This window comes from Vigna radiata, chromosome 2, assembly GCF_000741045.1.
Source record: "Vigna radiata var. radiata cultivar VC1973A chromosome 2, Vradiata_ver6, whole genome shotgun sequence".
NCBI classification, from domain to species: domain Eukaryota; kingdom Viridiplantae; phylum Streptophyta; class Magnoliopsida; order Fabales; family Fabaceae; genus Vigna; species Vigna radiata.
In genome coordinates this window covers 15,962,079-15,971,847 of record NC_028352.1, presented here as the reverse complement: position 1 = coordinate 15,971,847, position 9,769 = coordinate 15,962,079, and the positions used below count along the sequence as shown (strand labels likewise).

Sequence of the window (9,769 nt, the reverse complement as noted above, 5' to 3'; positions counted from 1 at the left end):
TTGAACTTGTTTGTTGTTTTTTGTTGATATTATACTACACGTTCATAGTTCATGCTTTATAAAATTACCAAAAACTAAAATTGATTGTTTTTCTGCTTTTCAAGTCTCATAAAGTTGTAAAACAAGATCACAATTAATTAAAAAAAAAACAAAACAATTGTTTAACATCGAATATTGATAAAATTCTATGTCAATTTGATTAACGTTAAATTTTTTTAAATTCACGTTAATTTAACATCTCCCGATATGACGTCGATCTCGAATTCTACGTGAAAGGTCAAAAAACAATGACATTATATTATATTTTTGTACCAGTGGAGCCAAATCGCCACTTTTTTTCTAGAAATTAAGCAGAAAACATTAATACCTTGAACCAGATACTTTGATTCCAAAAGTACAAATATCTCATCGATAGTCATTATCATCTTTCACATTTATACTTACCATTCTTTTTTGTGTTACTTTTTCTCTTTAGTTGGCACTAACGCGAGCACTAACTTATTTCTCACGATCCACATTTATGTGCTAGATCTCAATTGTGTCCTAATTACTAAATACTAATAGTAGCATCTTAGACAATAAACACGTACATGCAATTTTGAGAAAATAATAGTACATAAAGAAATTATAGTTGCAAGCACGATCACATTTAGACGGACAGAGAAGTTATCTCGTTGTGGTATTTTATGTAATTTTAGTTAATGATTAATTCATATATATAGGGGCACAAATATATGGTACTATGAAAGTTGCAAGAGAATATAGATGGAGCAGGAGATAGAGAACATAGAATCTCAAACTTCCTACATAACAACATTACAAGGCGAAGCACCTGACATCTCTTGCAAGGGGAATCCCTCCGTAACTCTAAAGGTTTTGTGATTTTGGAAGTAGGATTTATCTTTACGCATTGATTGGAATAAAAAATTTCGTATGTTTTCGTAATAATTAAAATCTAGCCACACGTGTGTATTGTTTTGGAGTAAACAATTTTTCGAATATTTTTGATAAAAAATTTGTTGCTAGTCATACTTATGTTTCTCTAAAAGTAGCTCAAATTATGGTTATCAAGCGAGTTAATTTTAACTCGAACGAGTTTACATTTCCAAACCTTGACTTTCAAGTTAAATCGAAAATAAACTCATTTTTTAAATAAACTCGATAGAATGGATTATGAAATAAGATTATGTAAAATTGTGAATTTGGAATGATTTTACAAGTTTTTTTATTCACTTATGTATCGAAATACATAATAATTATATTAATCCAAATACGTATGTTTTTGCTATATTTCAATGAAAAATATATTTATAAGTTTTTTATTTTAAATTATATAATTTTGTAGATTTACTTAAACTAAAATATTATTTAGATATTTTTTTATCAGGAGTGGAGTTTGAGAGTCAAGTTGTCGATTTTTACGAATTTACATAAATTTTCGGAAGGCCAAAATAATTATATAGAAAATTATGAAATTTACGAATTTACATAAATTTTTTTTATCTGGAGTGAATTTGAGAGTTAATTTATATATTTACATAAACTTTCAAATTTCACAGGCCAAAATAATTATATAGAAAATTAGGATTTTTTTTTTCTCATTCCTAGGCGCTTTTATATTTGTGCTTGTATATTTTAGTATGGATGTATGCTGAAATTTGTTATTACTTATTGCATGTAGTTCCGCGATGTTACTTACAAAATTAAGAGCAGAAAGGGGGGATTTCTGAAGAGCAAAATAGAAGAGAAAGTAGTTCTGAATGGAGTGGCAGGAATGGTTAAACCTGGTGAAATTCTTGCCATGTTAGGTCCCTCTGGGAGTGGCAAAACTACTTTGCTAGCAGCATTGGGAGGCAAGCTTGGTGGGAAACTCTATGGAAGCATAACATATAATGGCAAAGGCTTCTCAAATGCAATGAAGAGGAAAACAGGTTTTGTGACACAAGCTGATATTCTCTATCCCCACTTGACTGTGACTGAAACTCTAGTGTTCACAGCCTTTCTCAGATTGCCAAGCAGTTTATCCAAAAAGGAGAAAATTCAGCATGCAAAAGCTGTGATGGCTCAACTTGGTTTAACCAAGTGCAAGGACAGCATCATTGGAAGCCCAGTTCTTAGAGGTGTTTCTGGTGGGGAGAAAAAAAGGGTTAGTATTGGACAAGAAATTCTCATAAACCCAAGCTTGCTATTTCTGGATGAGCCAACCTCTGGCCTAGACTCAACAACAGCTCAAAGAATTGTCTCAATTTTGTGGGAACTAGCAAATGGAGGGAGAACCGTTGTCATGACCATACATCAACCTTCAAGTAGGATTTACTGCATGTTTCACAGGGTGTTACTGCTTTCAGAAGGAAACCTACTATATTATGGAAATGGATCTCAAGCTATGGAATATTTTACTAATATTGGATTTGCCCCTACCATGCCATTCAACCCCTCAGATTTCCTTTTGGATCTTGCAAATGGTAAGCTCTGTTCTCTGTTTATTTTACTGCTTTTGAGGTTTTACAGCTTTTGAGGTTTTTGAGGTTTCTTATTTGGCCACATGGGAACAAAAATTGCAGGTGTCTACACTGGTCAATCGAATGAGGACAATGCCTTAAATAAGAACAAATTGATTTCTGCATATAGGAACTACTTTGATGTCAAATTTAAGCCAGTGATACAAGAAATTCCAGACTACGATAAAACTCAGGGTAGATTTGAAAGCAATAAATTTGGGGAATGGCCTACCAGTTGGTCAAATCAGTTTCTTGTACTGCTAAAAAGAGATGTCAAAGAGAGAAAATATGCATCATTTTCTGGCCTGAGGGTTTGTCAGGTTCTTCTGGTTGCTCTTATTACAGCGTTACTATGGTATAAGTGTGATGTTTCACGCTTGCAGGATCAGGTAATAACTGTCTAACATTTGGACTCATCACCTAAAGTATATATAAATATCATTTCTTAGATTAGCTGTAAATTGTAATTACAACACTGAATTATTTTCTGGTTTTAAGATAAACAACATGTTTGCAGCAAATGCTTGGTAACAGAACCAATAAAGTCACATGATCGAGGATATAAACAAATTGTCACCCTTTTAGTACTATTTCTCTCAATAAACATATATTAATGCAATTACTATGTACTTGCAGATTGGAATTCTATTCTTCCTTACTAGCTTTTGGGGTAGCATGCCTCTTTATCAAGCAATATTCACTTTCCCCCAAGAGCTAATGATCCTTGAGAAGGAACGATCCTCTGGAATGTACAAGCTCTCATCATACTTCATTTCAAGGATGGTTGCTGACCTTCCAATGGAGCTCGTGCTTCCTACCATATTCATCACCATAATCTATTGGGTGGTAGGGTTGAAAAACAATGTGGTAAATTTCTTATGCACACTTGTCATTATTGTACTCGATGTGTTGGTTTCACAAGGACTAGGCCTTGCCATTGGTGCTATTGTAATGGACCAGAAATCCGCAACCACACTGGCCTCAGTGATTATGCTAACTTCTATTTTGGTTAGTGGATACTATATTCAACATATGCCAAAATTTGTATCATGGCTCAAGTACTTCTCCATTAACTACTACATATACCATCTCCTGATGGGGTCTCAATATAGCTCAAGTGACACATACCCATGTTCTCATGGAAAGTGTTTGGTTGCAGAATATCCTTTGATAGAACAAAAGGGGTTACATTTTCAAGGGAAACTCACGGCTGCATCGGCTCTATTCATAATGCTTATAGGATACAGATTAGTGGCTTATTTGGCTCTCATGAAAATTGGGAACACAAAGAAAATGCGATAAGAGTCTTTAGTTCTAATCCAGTTTTAGCCCTTTTGCAGTCATTTCATGGTTTACTATCATTCCATCTGTAGTCGTATGCTCAATACACTATCTAATGAATATAAACTTTTAGTAGCTCAAGAAAAATTTAATGCAATCTTCGGTTAATAATGATAGTCGTTGTGAAGAAGAGTATAAGAGGACATGGTCAAACTCATCTTGTATCCCTTTCAAAGAAGGCATGTCAATAATAAAAATTGAATATATTTATAAAAGTATTTCACTTTTAATTACAAAAAAAAAAACGCAGCCTATAAGTCATTCCTGCATTAAAATTAATTTTCACGATTACAAACAAATAATTGTTAATTATATACATCTGAATTTGGGGTTTATGACCAAAATAAATGCAATGTTCTATTAAACATGCATTATTTATAAAACCTTTCATACATGATTAACGAAAACTTATATAATTAAAAAAAAATTGTAATTCAATATCGAGCAATAATTACCCCAAAACAATAATCCCCTTCTTATTAAACTTTAGCCTCATATTATCATTACCTAAGTAGTATGTAAACAGTCCAAGTTAAAACAACACTTGATGTTTCATGTCCTGCTGACCATTGTTATTACATCGTTAGGAAGTTGCGTACTTGATAGCAATATCTTAGTTTGGTTGGGTCAAAACTAGAAGGAAAATCATGGTGCAAAAATATGATGGAAAAGTGATGACAACCTCTTTAGCTAGGTTGGGCCAAAGCTAAGAAATGTGCATGGAGGGATGTTTCCCTAGATGAATGGTGCGAAAATGTGGTGGTAAATGATCCAAGAATGATGAGTTAAGGTATGGATAGGGTAGAAGCTCAAAGCCTCTAGGAGATATGGTGATGGTGGTGTAGTGTTTGGTGACTCCAAGAAAGGTTAGGCCAACTCAAGGAGGAAGGTGACTAGAAGGGCCTCTAGGGTTTTTCTAGTCTTCATGAAAGGAAGAGTATGGCCATATTTTGGCAACATAACATTACTTAATTCCATGATGAAATACAAGGGTGGAGAGACCTCTATTTATAGGCCAAGGGTGTCTCCTTCTAACCCTAAAAGCATTATCTCCCACCTTTTCTCTCATTGGCCAAAAATGAGGAATTCTAAGGAGTGGACAACTGTCCACAAATCCTCTCCAATGATGGGAGGACATGTGGCAATTCACAAAACACAATCCTCTCTATTCCTAGAGTGCCATGTGGCCACTACTAAAAGCAAAAACTCTCCACTCTTAAGGAGCCATGTGACTACCTTTTAAAAAGTAAATCATCTCCAATGGAAGCATGACACATGACACACTTTCCACATGGTTTGGATGTCTAACTTTAAGGAAAATCCTATGCTACTTAGGCCTTAATACAAGCCTTAAATAAACATACACTACATGGCCTAAATTCGTACACTACTCTTCAATCCATGCTTCATGGTGGCTCCAATGATGGTCCACAGGGTAGAGTTGACACCATCTTGAAGGATGACTTTAACTCTCTTGGAAGTGCTTAACCAAGGCTAAGGGATTTTCCATCAAAAAGAGAGTAAGACTCTTGGTCATGTGAAGTTTATGGATGATGGATGTGGTGTTTAATGATTCTCTAAGAGAGGTTAGGCTAACTCAAAGAGGAAAATGATTAGTGAGGTCTCATGGGTTGCTCTAGTCTTGATCTTAAGATGAGTAGTGTGGCCAAAAATGGGCAACATAACTTTGCTCAACATCCAAGATGATTACAAGCGAGGAGACACCTTTATATATAGGCAAGGGTGTCTCCTAAAAACCCGAAAAGCATGATCTCACACCTTTGCACTCATTGCCAAAAAAAAAGGCCTTTTGAGGATTGGACAAGTGTACACAAATACTCTCTAATAAGGTGATATGGAGCAACATGCCTAGATAGAAATAAGCCTAATAACTAAACAAGAACAATTAATAAATGGAATTAAAAGACTAAAAGTGTAAGAGAGAAAGGAGAGGAAAGTTATGAATTGGAAGGCATGCCACTCGAAAGGATCCAAGATAAATGCCAAGGAGGATCGCCACATGTTCTTCACAAGATATGACCCAAAATTAGACGAAGAGACAAAATTCGATCTCAAAGAAATAATCCAATTGAATGTAAGACACTCTTTATATTCAAATTTGAAGGTGTTCAAGGTGTATGTACAGAGAACACCTTAGGTTGCTTATGTAGCACTAGAAGATGAAGTAGATGGAGAAAACTAAAGGATGTGGGACTTAGAGGCCTTCAAGTCTAGACAACACCTCTCAAGGTTGTTTTAAGTCCCACATCTCTTAATTCTACAACTTCTTAAGGTTATATAATGTACCTAACTAGTCTAAAGATCAAAACTAAAACTATACATGAGATAACTTGAACTTCGCTTTTAATAGTTTTAACATATTGTAAAGTAGCTTATAATTCCTGTTTGAGCTTTTCATTATCTTCAACAAGGTTGTTTATACGATACTCGTAATCTTTTCTTTTTGAGCTTAGTTGATTTACCTTGTATTGAAGTTTCATGGCTTCAACATATAACTCTTGAAAGGCATCCAACAGCAAGTCGTATTTCACTTCTATAGGCTCTTTTTCAAAGTCACTATCGTTGTCTTCAGAATGCATAGATCCTGCCATGAAACATAGATTTGACTCCTTGTCAACACTATGGTCATCATCACTTGATGTATCATCATCATTATTCTCCCAAGCGTTGTAAGCCTTTTTCTACTTACTCCTCCTCTTGTCCTATGGATACTTGGTATGAGTCTTTTGTCTATTTTTCAACTTTGGACATTCTGGCTTTATGTGACCATCTTTGTCGCATTCATAGCATGTCACAATGTTGTTTTTGGAGTTCTTCCTCCCTCATTTTGAGTAACCTGCATGGTCAGTTGCAATAATTCTATTTTTCATGAATCTAGTAAACTTCTTTACCATCATATTCATGATCTCTTTTTCTGGCATCTCTGCATCAGAGTCAACATAAGATTCAGCTTTCTTGGAGGTTCTTTTACTTGTAGCCTTGAGAGCAATCGATTGCTTTTCTTCAATCTCCCCTTCTTCTCTCAATATATCAAGCTCTAGCTCATGTTCCCTGAGCTTGCCAAACAAGGTTGTCATATTCAAGTTAGTTAAATTTTTTGACTCGGATATAGTAGTTACCTTAGGTTGCCAGCTTCTTTTTAGGCTTTTCAAGATTTTGATATTGATTTCTTTCTTTTCAATGGCCTTGCCGAGAGCCATCAAGTGGTTGACAATATGTGTGAATCTTTTCTGCACATCATAGATGGTTTCCCCGACTTTCATCTTAAACATTTCGTACTCTTGTACCAAAGAATTATTTCTAGCCCCTTTGACTTCACCAATTCCCTCATGTGTGACTTTAAGAACTTCCCACGTATCCTTTGTTGTCTTACATTGAGAGACCCTGAAAAACTCATCCATTGTGAGAGCAGAAGCAATAACATTTTTAGCTTTTACATCATATTGTGCTCTCCAGTTTTCTACTTGAGTCCACTCAGAAAAGTTTTTCAAAACAGTTTTTCCATTAATAACATAAGTGGGTTCAAATGGACCATTGAGAGTTGCATCCCATACACCTTTATCTACTGATTCAAGAAAAATTTGCATTCTAATTTTACAGAAAAAATAGTCTTCACCAGCAAATAGAGGTGGTCTATTTGTTGATGCACCTTCACCAAAGGTCTGAGAAACAAAAGCCATTTTTAGGATCAAATAATCGATTAGACAGAAAGGTTAATCGATTTGTTTTTCAAATAACTTTTGAAAACCATCTCTGATACCAATTTTAGAAAAGCTGTGCTTTGTTTCTCAACACCAGGGGGGTGAATTGGTGTTTTATAAAAATGATCACTTTTGAAATCTTTTTCGAAAATACTATAAGTCTTTAAAATTTTCTTGAATTTCAAGTAACAATGTATGCAATATAACAGTATGTGTATTCGAATAAGAATAGAATGTAATTGATTAAATGCAAAGAGATAGGGAGATTAAATTCAAACTCTGGTTTTTATACTAGTTCAACCAATACTACCTACATCCAGTGTCCTTCCACTCAACCCGAGATTGGAAGTCATTGCACTATAAAGATCTAAGTTTTTACAACAAGGGCTTTACAACGACCACACTGTCAAAGTGTAAATCATCTCTCTAACTCACTAATCTAATATAGGCAAATACAAAAAGACTTGCAGCAAAAACAATCCTCTCCTCCAGTCACCTCTTTGAGAACCTTCTGAATGTCAAGAACCTTTTGAAAGTCAAGAACCTCACATTCTTCTTCCTATCAATACCACAGGGAAACCATCAACACTCAGCGTTTGCAAAAACTCCTGATCAAGCAGTAAGCACCTTCGTTGTGTAGTAAGATCAGACTCTTTAAATTAAACAATCTTGCTTCTCAAGAAATCTTCAAGACTTGTACACCACGACAATTCTTGTTTCTTGGAGTGTTTAATCACTTCAGTAAAACTTCACAACTCAACCTAAATCAAATATGCAAAAATGTTAATCACAATTATCTTACAGAATTTCATATCATGCGTATATATATATAGTGTAACACAAATCTGACGCATTTTAATCGATTATGTTATTAATCTAATCAGTTACATTTAACGCTTATAAAAGATTAACAACAGTCAAAGCAATTAATTGAATTCTCAATTAATATAATCGATCTGCATTTAATGCTTGGTCAACATATTCAAAATATGACCGTTAAAATAGTTATAACAAGCAATGAAACAATTTTCAAATCTTTAACAGACTTAATTGAATACATGATCCATGTAATCGATTAAGCTTTAACACTTAGCTTATTTTTGAAAACTTTTCTTCTCCAAAATCATCACAGCACACTTGAAAAATATTTGTGCAAGCACACGAGTTTTAATCGATTCAGCAACTAACGTAATCGGATTCAACACTTGTTGTTTTGCCACAGTTTAAAAGTTAAAGTTGTCTGATGACCTTAATTGATTAACACAACATTCTAATCGATTAAGTCATGCAAATATGCTTGGTGCATGTGGTTTTTCATTTCCAAAATGCATATTAAGCATACACAGATATGATCACTATATAAACATAGTCGTATGCATTAATCAACATAATATATCCAATTTAACAATCATTATATGCATGCGCAAATCTCATAGTAAGCATAAGCATATATAACATTGTCATACAGTGCACACACATATGTTTTTATTAACTATGTGTTGTCATCATCAAAAACACACATCAAGGAGTGGGTTCAGCTAACATTGTGTTCCCCCTATCAACATTCTTTAATAGAAAACATTTTTCAACCTAGGTACTATAGGCAAATACCACATCACCTTAGTAGCTACACCATCATTACCTTCATCATCAGTGTTTCTGTCAATTTTCTTTTTAAACCGTGGTAAATCACATGTTGAACAATACTTTAGTCAAACATACTCCTTTATGTACAAAACACAATCATTAGGACAAACATGTATCTTTTGATATTCCAGACCCATTGGACATAAGTTTTTTTTGCCTCGTAATCACGAATAGGTAGAGTATTCTTTTCTATAATTCTTTTTTGCCTCGTAATTACGAATAGGTAGAGTATTATTTTCTATAAGCATCTCCTTCAACAACTCCAACAACTCTACGAAACTTTTGTCGGTTGATAATGGTTGATTTAACGTGTTTGTGTGTGTATATTTTGTGAACAAATCAACTCCTTCATAGCTTTTACCTTTTTTATCCTCAAGTTTAGTGTGTTTCCTAGTTTTCTTGTGTTTTATTTAGTATATGCTTGTTTTTACCTCTAATCTCTTTGTTTGAGTGTTTGAAATAAATGAATAGGAAGCAATTCTAGTGGAGGAAAACAAGCAAGAACTCAAGGGAACATGTTTTGGGACAATAAAAGATCAATTTGAAGCAAATACCCAT

General features: G+C 34.2%; 1 protein-coding gene across 1 annotated transcript; it reads left to right on the top strand.

The window, feature by feature from the left end:
- Positions 1 to 760: 760 nt before the first annotated feature.
- LOC106752651 (ABC transporter G family member 9-like) lies at positions 761 to 3,827 on the top strand. The gene is made up of 4 exons (XM_014634381.2): positions 761 to 873; positions 1,682 to 2,465; positions 2,565 to 2,890; positions 3,138 to 3,827. Exons 1-4 carry the CDS (start codon positions 766 to 768, stop codon positions 3,801 to 3,803), a joined length of 1,884 nt encoding a protein of 627 aa, XP_014489867.1. The 5' UTR covers positions 761 to 765; the 3' UTR covers positions 3,804 to 3,827.
- The last annotated feature ends 5,942 nt before the right edge of the window (positions 3,828 to 9,769 follow it).

Excerpts from the sequence above, each read along its gene's own strand:
- LOC106752651 (XM_014634381.2), top strand. The coding sequence starts at position 766 with ATGGAGCAGGAGATAGAGAACATAGAATCTCAAACTTCCTACATAACA. Across the intron at positions 874-1,681 it reads ATCCCTCCGTAACTCTAAAG|TTCCGCGATGTTACTTACAA; the intron begins GTTTTGTGATTT and ends TATTGCATGTAG. Across the intron at positions 2,466-2,564 it reads CCTTTTGGATCTTGCAAATG|GTGTCTACACTGGTCAATCG; the intron begins GTAAGCTCTGTT and ends CAAAAATTGCAG.